General features: G+C 41.6%; 1 protein-coding gene across 1 annotated transcript; it reads right to left on the reverse strand.

Moving 5' to 3' along the window:
• Positions 1 to 757: 757 nt before the first annotated feature.
• Positions 758 to 20,072, reverse strand: SNAPC1 (small nuclear RNA activating complex polypeptide 1). The gene is made up of 10 exons (XM_038407069.2): positions 19,793 to 20,072; positions 17,288 to 17,447; positions 13,575 to 13,715; positions 12,621 to 12,725; positions 11,442 to 11,600; positions 10,896 to 10,970; positions 9,393 to 9,455; positions 7,568 to 7,712; positions 3,230 to 3,316; positions 758 to 1,351 (listed from the first exon to the last, which is right to left on the reverse strand). Exons 1-10 carry the CDS (start codon positions 19,918 to 19,920, stop codon positions 1,317 to 1,319), a joined length of 1,098 nt encoding a protein of 365 aa, XP_038262997.1. The 5' UTR covers positions 19,921 to 20,072; the 3' UTR covers positions 758 to 1,316.
• Positions 20,073 to 21,738: the final 1,666 nt, after the last annotated feature.

The raw sequence follows: 21,738 nt of genomic DNA on the forward strand, positions 1-21,738 counted from the left end.
TGACTGCTGCACAGTCCTCTACACCTCCCCATTTCAGGAAGTCATGATACCAGAGAGAATGATGCAGAACATTTTCCAGAAGAGTTTGGTCACATTTTTTAATTCTTTCAGTTATGTTCAGGCCTCAAACATTTGATTAACCCAAGTTACTAGTATAAATGTGCACAGGAGATTTCTAAATGAATCAGTATGCATGTTGGAAGAGCACAATTACCATTACCATGAGAAAACTCCAATTCCAGTAAGCACAACTTAAAATATTCTAAAAAAATGAGTTATGCAGATGTTAAGCCTATGAAATAAACAGTTTGAAATTATAAATCAAATAAAAAAAATTGAGGATTTGATCTGCTCAATCTTTTTCTTATTGCTAAATATAATTGAGTTCAAATAGGCTGTTTCTTGTGAGTTACTCCCTCAGCTCTAGTTCTGACCAGCAGCAATGAAAACGCACTGCATTGGGCAACACTGGGAAGTTAAGTGTGCAGTCATAAAGACAAGAAACAGATTAGGCACCCACCCTGCTTTGATGAGGAAAAATGCCTGTGTGCCATCGGTGAGTGGATTTTCATGCCCCAGGTTTGTATTTGTTACAACTGTGCTTTTTAAACTTAATCACGAGACAGAATCCAGTAAAAAGTTTTATCACAACTGAATCTGGGCTCGAGTTCCTAAACACCATGTCACAGTGAGCTAAAAGCAGGCCACATGTTTATAAACGTTGTGCGCAATGAAATGGAGCATACAAACTTAGTAAAAAAAAAAATCATTTATTGCACTTCGTAATCTTAAATGGTCACTAACATTACAAAATTAACAGTTACATTCAGAGGTTTTAAGAGTACTGATATACACAAGTACAAAATTATTTGTCCATATAGTGTACATACTCGGAGGGTTCTTTAGTAGATTCTGCTAAAAGATAGTTATTTGTGTTAAATGGAAATGAGTTATAAATGTCAACTCACATGGCAAAAGCTAGACAAAACAAAAAAGGAGCCCTCTGCCCCTCACCATTTCCAATACAGGTTCAAGGACACATACCATTTAGTTTTTGGGAGAAAAAGTTTCCACTCCAGTCTACCTTCACCTGGGTTGTAGCATTACACAACATATACTGAAGTCACTATTTACAGTTCCACATAACCTGTAGTTCTAATAGGAGTAATTTTTGCTTTGTGACTTCATTTGATATGGCTGCACAGAGATGACCAAATCAAATCATTTACAAAGTTGTTTTAGACATTTATATTTGACCATAAAAAAAAAATCTAACAGTCTAATTCATATAAGAAATTCTTCAACTTGATCCTTTCTTAACGGGTTCTTTTCCTTTTAGGGCATGGAAGATCTGACAAGAAGAGATACAAGAGGTTCAACAGCCTGCCAGATGACTGTTTTTATAAATAAGAAAGTCAAATAAAAGCTAAAGTATATAATTTTATTCAAAATATTAGAGACAGTGTACCCCTTCAAGTATCAACTAACACTATGGGAACAGATTATTGTACTTTAAAGTTTATTCAGATATATAAATACTTTGCAAGCTTTCTGCACATGAACTCCCAATGATCTCAATCTAAGTTTCGCACATGAAGTGCTTAAAACAATGGATCCCAAATGTTTCATGTCTAAATTGATTGCACATGTATCTGTAACAAAGTCTGTTTACCACTGGCATTATCCAAAAAAAGCTGTCCTCCATTTCTTCCTGATTTAGACATACAAGTGCTCTTTTAATCCACATGATCATTTAAATGGCATATTAGTAATTAACCTGAACTGCAATTAATTGCACTACTACAGTTTAGATTTGAAGTCAATAAACTAAACACATTCACTCAAAAGTTAGCTACAATTATATTTTTAATGAGGAGGTCTTCAGAGGAAGTAGTCTCTCCTCAGCTCTATGAAAACTCCTTGCACTTTAAAAAGGCAAGTACACACATGCTCCCTCTCTATTCATCTACTTTAATACAGTTTCTATAATGCTGACCCCATAAGAGCTTTACCCCATGTGGCACTAGTTAAAGCTTGTCAATAAGCTATCCATCACCTTTCCCACTTATTTTAGGTAGCCTCAGTTGCACCTTAGCCTTTCATATTAATGGTTAGATTCACTGGTCCGTTAAGTCCACTTTGCACTGCGTACATGGTACAAAATGACCTTAATGTGGCTGGAGATAACCAATAGAAGGTTTCTCCTCTACTCCTGCCACACCTACCTACCCTACCCCAGACATGCAGTAGAGGGATGGCAAGTACTGCTGCTATTCTCAATCCTCCACAGGCATGAAGGAGCTGCCACCATTTCCAGACAGCCTCCAGTTCCACCATAATTGAGCTCTGCTTGGGCACAGTGGAAAATTTGCCCTGGAAGCTTCTGATCACTGGTCAACTCAATAAAAACAGAGATTTTAGCAATGCCCCAAGTGCAACTGTAATTTCCATAGTACCAGCTCCAATGGAAGTTCTCTAAGGTTGTCTTTTACTTTCAAGTAAAAGCTATATTCTCCTTCATGACACAAGCAGATGAAGTATATCAAAAACTTCTTCCCTCTTTTCCATTACTAATGGAATAACATCCCAACCTTGCCATGAAGTCTCCAATACTGCAGAGAAAGTCCTTACTCCATGTATATAGGGTTGGCTCTTGATCCTTGGTTTGACTGAGGTATGCATCAAACATGACCCAAGGGATGGCCACTTTATGTCCTCTGACTGAAAGGCTAGCCAGGGCTAGTTTGGCCTCCATTGCAAGTTAGTCCAGAGGCTGCTCTAGCATACAACTAAGCAACTGGGAGAACACTTGAAAGAGGTTTTATTCTCCCTTTTAATAAATGTAAGAATTATAAGTTCACCTACAGCATTTGCCAAGAATAAATATCCTCCTTTTAATTGAGTGCAATCTTTGCTCTGACTGCACTATATTAAGAACAACATGGGAAAAGATGCATATGGCATTACAAGACTTTTAAATGATTATTTATGTGCTTGCAGGGTGCTTGCTAAAGCCTTGTGCTATTTTATGGAAATAAACTTGCAGGTTTGGAAATAGTCTAGCTATGACAAGACAGGAAACCAGAACAGCAGTAGTTATAATACAGAAGGTAGAGTTCTTAACTGCACCTTTGGTACTTTGAAAACCACAAATATATTTGCAAAAAGAAACACTAGAGAGTAATTAGTTACAATAAACACGTCTCAAATGTTAGGACTGCAGTCATACCTTCTTCACTGGAATTCTCTTCTTCTGTGATTACAGGCATCCTACGATTCAGAGTAATGGCTTCCTTCTTTATTGCTTGTCTCCTATCTACAAAGAAATATTGAGGGGAAAAATGCCACCAGTTATTAATGTCTCTGCATCTCAGGTACAAACAATCCAGACAGATTGCTTACTTGCTCTTGATTAAAAAAAGCACACATCAGTTGGTACTAAGGAGCTTTTAGCACCTTCACAGAACCTTCGTTTGGCTCTTGAGCAATAACTGCTAATATAAACATAAAACATACTAAACAAAGACTCTAAAAAGATGGATGCAGGGTTAGTTAGCATTAGCCAGAGAGATTACAGGGAATAAAGAGGTTTTGCAGATAACGAAGTGCTACAGATCCATCAGACCAAATAAATGTTCATTTTCACAGGAATGAAATTTATAAATAAAATGGATGGAATACCTGAATTTTTCAACACTGTCTTTTAAGAAAATAAAGTCAGACACCTTATGAAACCCTGATTAGAATATACTTGGAGGAATGTAAGAAAATACTTGGAAAATATGACTACATAAAAATGAGCTGATCCAAATGATATACATCTTAGGGTGCTAAGTGAATTAATTTACTGAACTACTCAATTATTTTTGGAATTTAGGAAGATAAGCCAATGCCAGACTAGATCAGATCCTAGGTCCATCTAAAAAGAAAAGGAGTACTTGTGGCACCTTAGAGACTAACAAATTTATTAGAGCATAAGCTTTCGTGAGCTACAGCTCACTTCATCGGATGCATTTGGTGGAAAAAACAGAGGAGAGATTTATATACACACACAGAGAACATGAAACAATGGGTTTATCATACACACTGTAAGGAGAGTGATCACTTAAGATAAGCCATCACCAACAGCAGGGGGGGGAAGGAGGAAAACCTTTCATGGTGACAAGCAGGTAGGCTAATTCCAGCAGAGAGTAGAGACTGTCCAGTTTGGCCAATGTACATGGCAATGTACATGGCAGAGGGGCATTGCTGGCACATGATGGCATATATCACATTGGTAGATGCGCAGGTGAACAAGCCTCTGATAGTGTGGCTGATGTGATTAGGCCCTATGATGGTCTCTACGTAAAAGAATGAATGGACACAAATCAGACGTCAAGAATTATAACATTCAAAAACCAGTTGGAGAACACTTCAATCTCTCTGGTCACTCGATCACAGACCTAAGAGTGGCTATACTTCAACAAAAAAGCTTCAAAAACAGACTCCAACGAGAGACTGCTGAATTGGAATTAATTTGCAAACTGGATACAATTAACTTAGGCTTGAATAGAGACTGGGAATGGATGAGTCATTACACAAAGTAAAACTATTTCCCCATGGTATTTCTCCCTCCCACCCCACCCCCCACTGTTCCTCTGATATTCTTGTTAACTGCTGGAATTAGCCTACCTGCTTGTCACCATGAAAGGTTTTCCTCCTTCCCCCCCCTGCTGTTGGTGATGGCTTATCTTAAGTGATCACTCTCCTTACAGTGTGTATGATAAACCCATTGTTTCATGTTCTCTGTGTGTGTGTATATAAATCTCTCCTCTGTTTTTTCCACCAAATGCATCCAATGAAGTGAGCTGTAGCTCACGAAAGCTTATGCTCTAATAAATTTGTTAGTCTCTAAGGTGCCACAAGTACTCCTTTTCTTTTTGCGAATACAGACTAACACGGCTGCTACTCTGAAACCTAGGTCCATCTAGTCCAGTATCTTGTCTTTTACAGTGGCAGATACTAGATGCTTCAGAGCAGCGGTCTCAAAGTCCTGGCCCGCGGGCCATCTGCAACCCGAGAACCTCCCCACTGCAGTCTGCGGCTGGGGGAAAGGGACGGAGATACCATCACTAATCACCGGGCAGAGTCAGCCATGGAGGCAGAATCATTAGTTGCCAGGGAGAGTCAGCATCACTTTTTTCCCCACAATGAATATAAACAAATCAAAATACCAAAACACAAATATCTGATGCCCACCTTGCTGCAATCCTGAAGGTTTCAACAGCTCAGTCACTGAGGCCAAACATCAACAAACTGACAGAACTGAAGCGTTGCCAGGTGTCTGGCAAACACTAAAACACTCTGGCAGGCAAAGAATTGTATAAAGTTGTATGACAATTTTATTATTTCTAAGAAATTCAAAATAAATACAATATAAACATTTTCTTTTCTGAACACCTTCTTCAATGACATTATTGGCCTGCTGGGAGGATTTGAGGACTGGCACTGGCCCTAAGGTAAACTGAGTTCCTGCTTCAGAGGAAGGTGCAAGAACCCTGCAGAAGTCAGAACTGGGGTAATCTGTTTCCCATATTCGACCTCACCCTGATCTCTAATACAGTAGAACCTCAGAGTTACAAACTGACTTGTGTTAAACATAAACTACTAAAAAATAAAGGGGAAGCAGCATTCTTCTCCAGCATAGTATAATTTCAAAGCTGTATTAAGTCAATGGTCAGTTGTAAACTTTTGAAAGAACAACCAAAACATTTTGTTCAGAGTTATGAATGTTAGATTATCTTAAACCCTAAACAAATTTCAACATCTCTTCCAAACTTTGTTAACATTAACTACAACATCTCTGTACAACAAGAATATCCATACGGATATCCAATCCTTTTTGAATCTTGCTACATTCTTGGCCTCAACAACTGCCTGCTGTAATGAGTTCCACAATGTAACCATGCCGGGTGAAAAAGTGTCCTTTTTATCAGTCTTGAATTAGCCACTTTTTAATTTTATTGACCATGTCCCCATGGTTCTTTTGTTATGAGCAGTGTTCCCTCTAATTTTGCCCACACCTGTGCGGAATGAATTTTGTTATGTGCACAAATATGGAACTGATGTGTCACACATCACCTCCATATTGATGCACATAACATTCATGCGGCAGGGGTGGGACCAAGGGGTTCGGAGTGTGGGAGGGGACTCAGGACTGAGACAGAGGGTTGGGATGCAGGAGGGGGTGAGGACTCCGGCTGGGGGTGCAAGCTCTGGGGTGGGACCAAGGATAAGGGGTTTGGCGTGCAGGCGAGGGCTGGGACAGAGGGTTGAGGTGCGGGGGGTGGGGTGAGGGCTCCGGCTGTGGCTGTGGGCTGGGGATGAGGGGTGCAGGCTGCCCCGGGGCTATGGCAGGGAGAGAGAACTCTCCCCCAGCTCTTTCCCCCGGCAGCACCACCTGGTCTGGAGGGGATAGCGCCTCTCCTCCGGCTGCTGCAGGTCCAGGGCATCTCTTCCCCATCCACGCAGGTCTGGGCTGGGGCGCCTCTTCCCTATCCGTGGTAAGTCCAGGGGGCTGGGTTGGGGCACCTCTCCCATGTCTGCAGCAGGTCCTAATATGGCACTAAAAATGATCCTGGCAAAGTTTAACTGCAATCTTCACTAAAATAATGAAACGTTTATTGTGAGCAGGAACTGTGATTACAGAGCCTTGAGCAATTAACTGCATGATTATATAAAATTCCTTTCAGACAACTTTTTATAGAATGGTAAAAGAAACAGTGTGGTAGCTGCAATATAACAGGATTTAAAAAAAACAAAACATTTGATTCAATGTTTTCAGTCCTATTCAAAAGCAATGCACTGGATGCCAACAGTGTCATCTGAATTGAAAATTGACTGAAGTACCATTAGTGAGGGGCAAAAATAAATGGCACTGTGTATCAGATGGGAGCGGGATGCTGTAGACATCAAGACATCTGTATTATTAAATAACCTTCTTAAGTATCTTCATTAATAAGCTTAAAGAGCAGATAAATACTGAATTCTTAAACGGGAGGACATTCATTGAAGAACACAACAGGAACAAAAACAGAAGATAGTCCGATTTTCTGCTTTTGTTTCTATTTTCTCTGGATTTTGGGCTAGGCCCCTGGAGCTATCAACATTCATACACTGCTTCTACTTTCATGAAGGCCAATCCTTGCCCAGAAGGAGAGAAAGAACAACAGTTGGTAGTCTGCCTTTGCCATCTAATACACACTGGTGAGAGTAGATAAAAAAATAAAAAGCATTCTACCCTACATTACTGGCAGTAAAGAAATGTTTGTGGGGAGAATTACCAAGAGCAGAGATAAGAGTTCATGTTAGCTTAGCCACAGCTCTTTCCACCTGCTGAGGGAGAGAAGACAACTGAGCAAGATCAGCCAAGTAAGGTGCATTTACAAAGGGAAGTGACATCTCAAGTCCTTTGCTTTATTTCCTATCTCCATCTGCTGATAAGAACTATAACCAACTGCCTTGGCTGACAGAGGGGAGAGAAGAGTTCCTTAGCATCTCCAGTACCGCTAATATAATGAAGAATTACCTTTGGTTTCCAATGAGTTTCTCTTCTGTGTCAACCGTGACCTCTCTCTGCTTCTTTTACACCTGGGGGTTTTCATTTTTCCCTGATCAGACCCAGATTCAGAAGATTCTAGTTTAACTTGACGGTGCCTTCTTGATTTGGAGGCCTAAAATCCAAATAAATCCATTAAGCAACAGAAAGAAATCTAGTTACTACATACACACAATAGTGACACACTCAGCAAGTAACTGAATCTTGTTAGGGAAATAAGACATGTTAAGACATCTTTCTGTTTCCACCACCACGCCAGTGATCACAGTATGCTTAACACAGCGGTTCTCAACCAGGGGTCCAGAGCTCCCTGGGGGAGCAGCAAGTAGGTTTCAGGGGTCCACCAAAATAAACCAGAGAGGATGGCCAGCATTAGATTCACTGGGCCCAGGGCAGAAAGCTGAATCCCGAGCCCCTCCTCCCCGGGCTGAAACCAAAGCCCGAACAACTTAGCTTTGTGGAGCCCCTCTTGGCATGGGGACCTAGGCAACCGCTCTGCTTGCTACGTCCTAAAGCCAGCCATGGCTATTAATCTACTGAAAAATAGTTGTTGTGGCAAGGGTGGGCCGTGGAATTTTTTTGGGGGAGGGGGGGAGAGCTCAGAAGGAAAAAGGTTGAGAACCCCTGGTTTAACAGACAAGACAATAATGACAGTAAGTGTCCATAGTAGTTAAGAACTGGGCACCCAACTCTTTTAGGCACCTTTGAAAATCCCACCTCCTAAAGTATTACCATTTCAGAATAACACTGCTTATTTGACATTCAAATAATGAACACATTGTGAGACATTTTCAAGAGCACAGAGAAGGCCCTAGTGTTATATTTTTTATACAGTTATTTTAAGCAATAAGCAGCAAATGTTAAGAACATTTCTTGTGTAACAAAGACAGACTACCAAGACCAAATGGGGTTTTTACTGTCCAGGTTGGGGCTCCATTTTTCTCTTAGTTGCCTGGGAAAGCAACATCACTATAACTTCCAAGTTTTACAACTGTATATTCAAAGCACTATATCGTGATTTTAGTAAATATGTGCATCCACATTCCCCATATTAGGAGAGAAAAATGTTTAAGTGTGGATCTACTATAAAAAACAATCCAATGGAGACTGGGGGATTTCATGTTTATTGGTTCAATGACTAATCAGATCTAGAATAACATTTTCAAAAGTACTGTGTGACTTAAAAGCCTAGGTCCCATTTTCAAAAAGTGACCTCAGAGCTTAAGTCTCATTCACTTTTAAAAACTCCCAAGACATTAAAAGTTGAAAGCATTTAGCAGCCTAAATTCTAAAGTCACTTTTGAAAATTTTACCGCATTTCATCTGACAGATAAAAGTATGGGAGTTTTTTTGTTTTGTTTTTAACTGCCGGCATAGACAGTTTGCCCTGGGATTGGAAAGTCATGGCAGCTTTCTAAAACGCGTGTACAAAATTCTGTTCTCAGTTACCTGTGTAACTCCACTGAAAAAAGGAGTGTGCACAGATATTAAATGAAGGCCAATTAATCTTGACATAAGGAACTTTACTAACAGTTCTGTCACGTGCCAGACTAGAATCCAGCTCACTCTCAACACCTGTATTGCTTTTGCAAAACTAATAGGAGTAGTAAAAATTTGGTTTTGTTGCCAATAACGTGGGTAAGACTGAATGCCCAATGAGAGCAGGGCTTGAAGCAGATGGTGCCATTTTGATAAATCACTTTTCTGACCATATTACAATTTAAGTCAAAGTGAGTGTTTTTGGAAAGGTAACAATTAACAATTCCCTAACAAATATACCTAATTGTTTACTTACCTCAGCAACTGCATTATAGGACTTGTATTTGATTTTAGCCAGTGCATTTGCTCTTTCAGAACCCTGTAAAGAAACAAGAAAAAGGTCAGAAAAAGCCAGTTAAAAGTTAGCTTCCGGCATATCCCCTTAATCTTCTTCCAAGCTCATTTTTATTCGTAATCAGAGAGCTTTTCACGCAGATCTCAAAGTGCTTTACTAAACTGGGGAATCATCATCCCTGTTTTATATATAAGGAAACTAAGTACAGCTAGCAAGACGTGCCCAAGGGGTCACCACATGTCAAAGACTCCAGATCTCCCACACCCTTGTCCCATCCTCTGAACCATGCCAACCGTGGGCTTTATAGGTCTTCTTGCATTCATACAAAAATACTTTGATTTAGTATTTTTCAAGTATTTGACAAGGGCCACAGAGCTTTGCTGCTATGTCTTAGCTGTCCATTGATCTTGTCCTTCCTTATGATCAATTATGAAAAACAGAAATAAAATGCAAGACAGACTCACTTTGCTCAAAGAAACTAGCATCTTAAAACAACTAGAGGATGAAGATAAATGAGGCAGCGATCCCTTCTGTGAATGTACAACTGTTTATAAGATTCACTCGCTATGTCTCTATCTTGGAGTTGGGCACTGGGGAAGAGAATAAATCTCAATATTTACAGTATGCAAATTGATGGAATATAAAAGTGTACAAAAGAGGCAGTTTCCATATTACCTGATATAACATTTAGTGAAAGGGCAATATTAAATTAAGAAACAACTACTTGAGAGTCAATGTAGAAGATGCATCTTACAAACTGTGTCATTTATAGAGAGCTAAGTGTGTAAAATAATTGCTGCTTAAAAAGTCCTTATTTCAGTAAAACAAACTATCAGATTTCCAGAGTAAAGCAACTGTGACTTTGGCTTTCCTAGGTTTCCACAGTGCAGAAAATCATACATGCAAATAGGTTTCAGAGTAGCAGCCGTGTTAGTCTGTATTCGGAAAAAGAAAAGGAGTACTTGTGGCACCTTAGTAGTCTCTAAGGTGCCACAAGTGCTCCTTTTCTTTATTCATGCAAATAGTTACCTTTTTATGAAAGATAACTTTTTCTGGGATTCAACCCAGCAGTTATTTAAACAAAAAGCAGCACTATGAAACAGTTTAGGTAAAAATTGAATACAGCATTCAGTTGAAACTACAGGAGAACCAGAAAGGAATTTGGCCACGATAGAAGGGATAGAACCCCTACTTATGTGGAGAATGGCCATGGCATTCTTCATGACAAGTGTTCAGGACCTCTCAAGTGGTGATCCGAGTCCACCACTAACAGAGAAGAACATACTTGCTAAAAAACACGAACACTACTCAGAACTCTGGAATCTGAAGGTCTCCCATGCTAGTACTAGCCAGGCTTGACCTGACCACTGCTTAGTTTCCTGACTTGATCACAGATTGACGTGCTCTGAATGCAGATTAGGTTGCCCAATAACATTATAATATTACACAGTAAACTTTTCTTACTTCTGAGTCTTGAGAAGTCCCTCCTTCCTTTTTGTCAGTCATTTCGTCACTATCTTTAGCCTTTGAGGAGGATTTCTGAAAAAGTATAGATATGTAAAACTCATTCAGGACTTGAACAAGTCAACTTTACTATGCACATTTTCAGGTATCTCAGTTTCCATTTGACAACATAAAATTTAAAAGATCAATTTATTCTAGGAAACTAACCACATTCTCTCCTCCCTTCTACCTCAATCTAATATTTTAATTACTAGTATCGTGTCCCTTGCATGACTTCAAAGTAAGTGTGTGTAGCACATTTAACATTTACATTACAGGATTGCATAGATCCCTACTTAAAGCATTCATGCACCACTAATCCTTCAGACTTCCATAGAGGCAACGTGTACACATTATATATCTGGTGTTTCACTCATGACAAATCTTTTAAGACAAAGTTTTAATTTCTCATTTGAAAAATATATTCAGAGATCTTCACACATTTAACACATTCTACACACTCATGATAACCTGCACTGCCACAGCACAATAGACACTATAGCCTACCATTTTGTCCTGTTGCCATTGCTGATATTCCAAAATCATATTCTTAATATTAATTACAAATTCATCCTTTATCAAGCTCAGAGCCTTGTCCGGCTGGGATCTGTCAATGGAGATCAAACACTTCATTTTCTGATAGTGGTCATGAACATTCATCATTTCCTGAAATGAAAAATGTTAAAAGCTTTTAAAAAAAACGATGTAGCAACAAATAAAGAATATAAACTCCTCATTAAATATGGACATTGCGCATATATTTTTTTTAACACAGTATGTTTGTTTTAAAAAGGAGGTTGTTAAAATTAGCTGATCACTGTCAGTAGTAGCAAGTCATAAGAGTGTTTTAATTAAAATCTAGTATCATGGTCCCACCAGCTTAGTGGAGAAGCAGAGGAAGACAGACTGTGCACTAAGAAGGAAACATCAGTGGTACCAAGTAATTATTTTCAGGCAAAGATTTCAATCCTCAACTATTTGAGGCATTTTAAAGTTTCCCCCCATTTCATTGTTAGTTAATGATTTCAGTGGCAATGGAGCACGTGAGATGTGGGGCAGGTCTTCTCTGTGCACAAGTCTAAAATGCTAGAACCAACTGGAAGAGACATCATGAACCAGACGGCTGGTCAGCATGACTAGACAATGTAATAGAAGAAAAACTCTATCCTGCTTCCAGTGCCAGAGTTGGTATAGGTAACATTATACTAAACAAAGGGAAAGGGTAAAATGACCATGATTTAAAATGGGAAAAGAGGCAAGGGTTTAAAAAAAAAAAAAACACCCCCCAATCCTGCAGCTGATTATATGATGGTACATCAACATGCTCACTTGTATGCAGCCAGTTGCCGAACCAGGGCAAACACAAAGGTCAAAATTTAAATTAAAATACTGTCTTTTGCAGCTTACTTCCACCACTTCTTGTCTGAGAGTTGTCTATTTGGATTGGCAAGGAATAGTCTTCTTAACATGCCTGTGAAGCACTTTGCGCACACTTTTGGTATTATACAAATATTGTAGTCCTTCCATGAAAATAGATGCAGTGTTTCAGAACGGATGGTAAAACTATTGGTACATATAATTGTCCTCATTTCTGTAACAAAACTTTTACGAGGACTAGACCATGCAATTAGAGAAATTACATTTGACAGTAATGATAATTATTTTGTAGCATAAAAGTTACTGTACCTCCAACACATCATTAGTGATGAGCCTGCTTACTCGGTTACTTAGCTCCTTAAATTCCTCTTTAAGTTCAGTTTCCCGAATCTTTTTCTTAGTTCTGAAGGACAGCTGTATAAATATGGGTATATTTCGAAATACATGGTAAAAGAAATGTACAGGTGTATATTTATAACTATGGAAATTCTCACCTTGACAGTCAAAAATGAAAGATGCTGAAAGGCATGGATCTAGAAAACAAGGTGATCCCGACATTCATCTGTATAGATTTATTTTCAAGCATTCAGTCTCACAGCAATGATTTAATAGCTTTTGTAAAAAGAAAAGGAGTACTTGTGGCACCTTAGAGACTAACAAATTTATTAGAGCATAAGCTTTCATGAGCTACAGCTCACTTCAAAAAAAAGTGAGCTGTAGCTCATGAAAGCTTATGCTCTAATAAATTTGTTAGTCTCTAAGGTGCCACAAGTCCTCCTTTTCTTTTTGCGAATACAGACTAACACGGCTGCTACTCTGAAAATAGCTTTTGTGAAACACTTCTTAAAAAAAAAAAAAAAAAAAGATATTCTTTCACTGCATGGATGTTATCAGAAATTCAAGCCACCATATAAACTCAGAAAAACTGAATGTTAATTTCTACAGATTAAAAAAGACATGATACATTATAAAGCTGCCAAAGCAATATTTTTTCAAATAATTGCTAGTTTTTTTAAAGCAGAACATATGATGGATTCAGATTACATCTAAATTACATTTTAAATCCAACAGCCTCTATTGCAAGTTAGTTATGTAAACTGCCTACTGCACTTTGGGGTATTGTAAAAAAATAACTGCAAACCAAGTGCACTGGTACTGCTCAACTCTCTCTTCATTTCTTATTTTTAACTAAACATTGTACAACAATGAGAAGATAGACAGGGATTTTCTAAAGGAAGTAAACTTTTTTGTGCAATAACTCACAAGTCTGGGCATTGCTGTAAAGTGAAATGCTTTGTCTAGTCTCAGCTTCCTAAATATGTACGCTGCATCATAATGCTGGGCATTTATCAGATCCTGTTGAAATCTCTGAACTTCAAACCACTCCTTGAGTGCAATCCTGATCTGCAATAGAAAAAAGGAATCTATTTTACTGATACACATTTCCTTGAACGGTGGTTAGAGATTTTAGCTGACCAGTGGAGTAAAGTCATAGCATGCTACAAACTGGAGACATGCCTGAATAGGGTGTATATGACAGAAGTGACCTCAAAACTACAGAAAAGATGCAGTAACAGATTCTAATAGTAACAAGTAATTCATGTAAGTAATCCTATACAACACTGTTGTGTTTAGTATTCTAGGTTTAGCCATCTGTTTTGACAATGAATACAATGATACTAACCTTACTCTGACTTTTAGGGATGTTTATAAAAAAAAGTTGAGGAATTAGAAAGGTTACTTGGACCACAGACCAAAGGTGCAAAGCCAAATACAGAAGTATGGGTAGGGCCATACCAAATTCACGGTCCATTTTGGTCAATTTCATGATCATAGGATTTTAAAAATTGTAAATTTCATGATTTCAGGTATTTAAAACTAAAGTTTCACGGTGTTGTAATTGTAAGGTTATTGTAGGGGGAGGGTTGCCGTATTGCTATTCTTACTTCTGCGCTGCTGCTGGCAGCGGCGCTGCCTTCAGAGTTGAGCAGCTGGAGAACGGCAGATATTGGCTGTGAGCCCAGCTCTGAAGGCAGAGCTGCTGCCAGCAGCAGCGCAGAAGTAAGGGAAGCATGGTATGGCATGCCGCTCAGCTCTGAAGTCAGCACAGAAGTAAGGGTGGCAATACCATGACGCACTACATAAACGTGAGACCCCCCAACTCCCTTTTGGGTCAGGACCCACAATTCGAGAAACGCTGATCTCCCCTGTGAAATCTGTATAGTATAGGGCAAAGGCACATAAAAGACCAGATTTCACAGTCCATAACGCGTTTTTCATGGCCATGAATTTGGAAGGGGCCTAGGTATGGGTTAGCGCCTGGAACGCTTGAGGTACATCTTAGATCACTATGTGCGATAGATATGTCCATGGGGAAAAGTTCAATAGTATGCATAATTTTCAACCTTTTGTGACAGCTTAAATTGCTTTACATTCATTTGTATGGTCTATTTTGAACTTCTGAAACCATTTTCAATTTGTTGCCACATTTGGCTATTGTTATCACCTATATCAGCCATTATGACAGACAGTGGCAGCTGGTGAACTTTGGGGCAAGTGGATCATAACAAAAAAAAAAAAACAAAAAAAAAACAAAAAAAAAACCATCATGGATGCTTGCCCACAAAATTTTCCTAGGCAGGCGGCCAGAGAACCGTGTGCATGTGTATGGGGCTCCATGCCTTCGCATAGCCATGACATTTCCCCCTGGTGAAACCAGAAATTCTCCTCCCCGCCTCTCTTCCCAGAGAAACCAGGAACTCTCCCCTCACTCCCTGTTTATGATCAAGGGGGACCCTGCCCACTCCACCTTTCCTAATAGGGGAAAGGGGAGGATTGACCCTAGGAAAGCAGGCCTCCTTTGCCATCTAGGGCTCTTAATTACCTTGGCCACTCCTTGGCCTGGACCTCATTCCCAGGATGATCCTTCTCTTCTTCCTCTGTTGTGTTCCCTCTCTCCTCCTCCTCCCCCCACTGGCTAAAAAGTATCTGACAGGAGGCAATGTAGGAATTTGGAATGGTATTGGGGCACTGGTTTCCCCACCCTAGTCACAAGCTGCTCGTTGCTCTCTAAATGCCCTGTGGACAGTGCTGATGCATTCTAAAAAGTATCTACAGCACATTAACGTAGGGCAGCAGGGTTCACAGGGGAAAGTTAGAGAGCAACACACAGCCTGTGGCGTGAGCAGTGAATCAGGCGCACCAAACGCCATTTAAAATTGCCACGGCTTGCCTCCTATCAGACCTTCATCGCACAATCTGCACACATGCCACAAAGGCGGTGAAGAACGCCCTGCACAGCCAAGGCGCTATTTCATGTGTTCATCAGACCCAAGTGGCAGTGACTGATGCAAAAGCATAGATTTAAGATCTGAATTTATAATTAAAAGGTAAACACTGGGAGGATTACGGAAAATTAGGGAAGATAAGCATCTCTCTGAATGGGGACGAGCAACACTTCGTTCAAAGAGCAAAAGTCTCAGATTCTTAGGTGGCTGAAACACTATGTTTAGCTACGAATGTGCAGACCCAAGTTCATAGTATTTTTAAGAAATTGCATTGTAAAGCTGTAGTTTTATCAACACTGCAATGATATTTTACTGAAGTACCTTTCCTTCCCTATCTATTCTGTCTACCTTCCACTTTCTCCAGTTGATTGCAACTTCTTAGATCACTGCTAAAAAAATATGTTGGTGGCAGCCATTTGAGTTTTAAATACTTGTAAAGTTATGACAGGTTTCACCAGTTATCTCAGTTGAATTTCCTGACTTGTCTGAAGTTAAAGCATGCACTGTAACAGCATTAGTAATTTATTTCAACCACTGAAATGCAACTTTGGGCCCAAAACTTGCAAATCCTTACATATGCACATATTTTTTACTCATAAGTAGTCTAATTATACCTTTCCCTACACTGCATTTCCAACACCATCTTTACATTTTGTTTCTTCTCCAAAACCTGATACTTCCACACTTTTTCAATGCATCTCATCAGTCCCTGCCTCTCAGCCCACATACGCACTTCCCTTCAACACAGCAGTTGGAAATTTTACGGACACCTAAATGTCAGGGAATAAACCTACTAGTTAAAGACTAATGTCAAAGACACACAAGCCCACCCCTTGTGTTCTGATCTGCCAAGGTGAGAAGTTAATTCATACACTCCTCAAAGCTGTAAAGAGAACAGTGTAAGGATTCTTACCCAAGTGCCATTATTTTAACCTGCTCAGGAACTCCAGTTAGGTGTATGAAAGATGAAAAGTCTTTCCCCTAACCTGAGAGAGAAAACATTTTCCTCGTTTTCTTCTCCTACCCAGAAGGTCCTGGCTGTGAAGATGGTTCTTGCTACTTTACCCCTCAGCTCTTGATGGTGCAAAAACAATTCATCTATTCTACACCTCCCCCAACATCTCTTTTTAGGTCCCCCTTTCTAAAGAATAGCTTCAGAACATCTATCTATATTGCTTATATCTTTCAGAAGAAACTGCAGTTAAACTTATAATATCCGTTATATATATAGTTCTGAAGAGTGTAAAATGAAAACGGATGAAACTTTGGCCAGTTTTCACTTTGCTACAGGTTGGGAAAACATAAGCACCATCAGCAGCACTAGAGCTCTCTGCAGCCCTAGAAAAAGACTACTGAACATTTACACTCAGCTCACATTTGGAAGCCTATAAACTTTAATTTATTATTTTTTAAACAAAGGAGAGTTTCTTATAGGCACAGGCAAGTGATATTTTAAGTTCCGAAAAATAGCATGGCTTTAGTTAATTTAGCCAGTTTTCAGGCTCTCAGACTTTAATGATGTTCAAAAAGGCTAGTTTTCTTAGAGGGCCCATTTCTTCCAGAATACTCATGTTTTTATTCCTAAAAAAGAAAAAAGTCTTCAAGTTGTGGTGGTAAAATATACAAGAAATCTTAATACAATCATAAAAGTCTGATTTTTTTTTAGACGGAATCCTCAAAAAGACTTACCTTTTGTTTTGGCTTACAGAGTTGCGTACTGTACAATCCATACAGAAGATACAGAGCACCAACACGAATCTGGAAAGTGTAAGGAGGCAAGAAGTATCGCCATGCCAGATCCAACACCTTCTGTGTAAACTTATTCTTCTCTAAAGGCTTTGTTTGACCACTAAAAACAAACAAAAAATAGATAAAAGCATATAATGATATAAGACTACCCATTAATACATTTAAAACTTATGTTAGACTAAGGTCTGATTATAACTGACAAATCTTCAAGGATAATCAGGGTTAAATCTCTTAAATGTTACCTCTTGTCATTCTGTCATTCCTTACATTAAACAGAAGACCTGAAGGATGCAATGATCTGATTTTGTTCTCAGAAACCCCATATGATAAGGATACAATCAAACTCCTAAGTCCTGAATGTCCTTGCTTTTAGTGTTTGTCAGACTTAACATTGCTAGATACTTCTATATTCCTGTTTTTCCTTATTAAAAAGGGACCAACCGTTTCATTACTGCATTTTCTAATCTATTTCTACTTTTAGGAATTTAAATAACATGCTTAGAATACAGCCAAAGTGCATGGGTTCAGTACAGTATATCTTGGACGCAGCGCAGCACAAGCCATGTGAAATACAAACACTACATTCATAATCTCAGTATACCTTACAAGAATTAAAGCTTTTGAGGTTTCACTTTCTCCCTCTTTTAAATTTGCTTTATAATCTTTTTTTTTTTTTTTTTTAAAGTTACAGACTGAAAAATCTAGCGACACCATCAGAAGACCCAACCCCATGAGCCACACCATCAGGAGCTCATTCACCTGCGCATCTACTAATGAGATATAGATCATCATGTGCCAGAAATGCCCCTCTGCCATGTACATTGGCCAAACCGGACAGTCTGTTCATAAAAGAATAAACGGACACAAAATCAGACATCAGGAATGGTAACATACAAAAGCCGGTAGGACAGTCTCCCTATACAGTCTATAACAGATTTAAAAGTAGCCATATTTCAGCCAAAAAATCTTCAAAAACAGACTTCAAAGAGAAACTGCAGAGCTACAATTCATTTTCAAATTTAACACCATTAATTTGGGCTTGAATAGGGACTGAGTGTGGCTGGCTCACTACAAAAGCAATTTTCCCTCTCTTGGTATTGACACCACCTCCTCAATTATTGGGAGAGGACCACATCCGCCCTGATAGAATTGGCCCTGTCAGCAATGGTTCTTTACTTGTAAGGTAATTCCCTTCTCTTCATGTGTCGGTATATTTATGCCTACATCTGTAATTTTCACTCCATGCATCTGAAGAAGTGGGGGTTTTTACCCACGAAAGCTTATGCTCAAATAAATCTGTTAGTCTTTAAGGTGCCACCAGACTCCTCTTTGTTTTTGTGGATACAGACTAATACGGCTACCCCTGATACTAGACTCTGAAAGGGCAGAGCTTGGTACACTGGCTGCAGAGGAAGAATAACTAACAAGAACTATCCATAGCAGAAACACATTAGAGCACAGCTAGAGCTAAAAATATAATTTTTAATGATGCTACATTTAGATTGGTGTCAGGTATCGGGGGGTAGCCCTGTTAGCCTGTATCCACAAAAACAACAGGGAGACCATGCATCTGAAGAAGTGGGTTTTTTACCCACCAAAGCTTATGCCCAAATAAATCCGTTAGTCTTTAAGGTGCCACCAGACTCCCTGTTGGTTTTTTACATTTAGATTGACTGTCATGACCACAGCAGAGAGACAGGGGGATGCCAGGTCTCTCATAGGGAGGAGGAGGGTTTACGGAGAGGTGCTGGATTTCTCACGAGGGTCAAGGGGGAGGAGTGCGGGGAGGAGAGTTGCGAGCAGGTCTCTGGGGGGGGGGGGGGCGCGGGAGCGGGTGCCGGGTCTCTCATGGGTAGGGAGGGAGCCGGGGGGACGAGCAGGTGCCGGGTCTCTCACGAGGGAGGGGGGAGCGGGGGGGCCAGCGGGTGCCAGGTCTCGCACGGGAGGGGGACAAACGGGGGGGAGCGGGTGTGGGTCTCTCACGGGAGGGGGACAAACGGGGGGGAGCGGGTGTGGGTCTCTCACGGGAGGGGGACAAACGGGGGGGAGCGGGTGTGGGTCTCTCACGGGGGGGGGAGCAGGGGGGCGAGCAGGTCTCGCACGAGAGAGGGGAGCGGGGGGGCGAGCGAGGGCCGGGTCTCGCGCGGGGAGGGGGGGGCGAGCGGGGGCCGGGTCTCGCGCGGGGAGGGGGGGCGGGGAGCGGGGGCCGGGTCTCGCGCGGGGAGGCGGGGCGGGGAGCGGGGGCCGGGTCTCGCGCGGGGAGGCGGGGCGGGGAGCGGGGGCCGGGTCTCGCGCGGGGAGGCGGGGCGGGGAGCGGGGGCCGGGTCTCGCGCGGGCGGGGGAAGCGGGGGCCGGGTCTCAGGCGGGGAGCGGGGGCCGGGTCTCGCACGGGGACGAAGCCGGATCCCTCACGGGGCGGAGAAGGGAGGCTGCCGGGTGTCTCACTGGAAGATGGTGTGGAAGCGGCGGTCCCGCCACAGGCCGGAGAACACCTCGAAGCGGACATTATCCGTCTCCTGGAAGCTGCTCAGCAGCGCCTCGCAGTCCGTCTGCAGCCCCGAAGTGCAGCTCATCCCGCCGCCGGGCCGCGGCAGGCCCAGGCAGAGCAGGACCACCCGCAGCCAGTGCGCACGCGCGCGGCCCCCGCCGCAGCGCCTAACGCTATAGCATGCGATCCCTCGAGCAGCAGCAGCAGCAGCATCCACTGCTCATGCGCCGACTCTGTTCCCCGCAACACCGCAACGCGCCTGCGTCAATTTCCGACACCTCTGACCCATCAACCTCACTTCACACACTCACGCTACCCCTGCCCCGTCGCTCATCGGGGCGCATGCGCACACGCTCAACTTTCCTCTGCTGTACTTGAGCTGCTCTTCCCGCCTTGGGGGGGGGAGGAGAGTCTTTCTCCTGCCCTTCCAGTGAGGGCGGGGCCAGGGCTGAGGGAGGAGAGCCTCCACCTGGTCAGTCCAGTGAGGGCAGTTGGGGGGAGCCTGCCCCCACCTCAGTGATGGCAGTAATGTGGGGGGTAGGCTGAGTGAGCCCCCCCATGAACAAAGAAAACAAAGTGGCAGCACCCACACGCTAGCAGCTGGCCAGAGCCCCGGCAGGGAGGTGGTGTCACTCAGCCACCTGCCGCAGAGCCCCATGGGGCCTAAGAGCCCTGCCTAGGCAGGAGCCCTGCTTTAATGGCCAGGCCCTGCCCCCCACCCTATGGCGCGGCACAGTTGTTGACCTGAATTTTATGGGTTAGTTGTTATGGCTCGCCACTGAGCGCATGCGACCGGAAGATTTATAAGTTCTTGTCCAATTCAGAATACAGGGTCCGAGAACTCAGTTCTGTATCAGGAGAGGACTCTCTGGGTACTTGGCAAAAACACTAACACTGAGGACAATACCAAATTGAGAAAAGCTTTATTGAGATTAACAAAAGAATAATAAATGCTATGAAACTTATGACTGCAGAACAGTAACAGAATTCCAAAACTCCTGGTGGTAACATTCCTGTTATAGATACCTTCACCTAACATACACCCTTCCTTGAGGACCCGATAATAGGAGGTGAAGGACCAGCCTTACCCGTGGCATGCCCGATAACACGATGGTTCTGGCTTCCCCAATAGTTAGGAATGTTGAGTAGTTATACTATACTACCCAAGCTGAGCTGAAAGCAGGATAAAAGATAGAATGATAGGGAGATAAAAGGATTATCTATAGAATATAGGAGAACAAAGAAAAGAGAAAGCTCCCTAAGATATCCTTACATGGTATTTTATAGGATCCTGACACCATGTAATTCAGGCCTAACCTACTGTACCCAAATCTTATTTCCATGCCCTAAGAAATGTATGGATACACTTACTCTCTACATATTAATAAGGATTGTCTCACTCCAAAAACTGCCAACCTAGGCTCTCTTGGCAACTTCCAGGTTTGTGGTATACCCTGTAGTTACCAACTGGTTACAGACGCTGGATAAACCTGTTCAGTGCTGTGTGTAGTTCCTCCCTTTGGTTCCCCAAAGTTCAGAGACCATTTCTATCTGTGCAAAGGTTGCCAGCTTTTATGATGACTTACTCTTAACTGATCATACTTTTAGCTATTTAGTGGATGCTATTGCGGCCAATAGGCTTCTTGCCTTTCAGAAAACTTATTCTATGTATAATTTTTAGGAAACACATATCGGCTTTGGGATGTATGGCCACTGGGAGGCATTCATGGACAGAGGACAGTTCTCTCAGGATGGACTTCATCTGAGTAGGGAAGGAAATAGACTTCTAGGATGGAGGCTGGCACAACTGATTAAGAGAGCTTTAAACTAGGAATTTGGGGGAGATGATTGGGAGATGTCCAGGTAATCTCCACGCCGGATTTTAGCATTGAGAGGGAAGAAG

The sequence above is a fragment of the Dermochelys coriacea genome, chromosome 6 (assembly GCF_009764565.3).
Source record: "Dermochelys coriacea isolate rDerCor1 chromosome 6, rDerCor1.pri.v4, whole genome shotgun sequence".
Taxonomy (NCBI): domain Eukaryota; kingdom Metazoa; phylum Chordata; order Testudines; family Dermochelyidae; genus Dermochelys; species Dermochelys coriacea.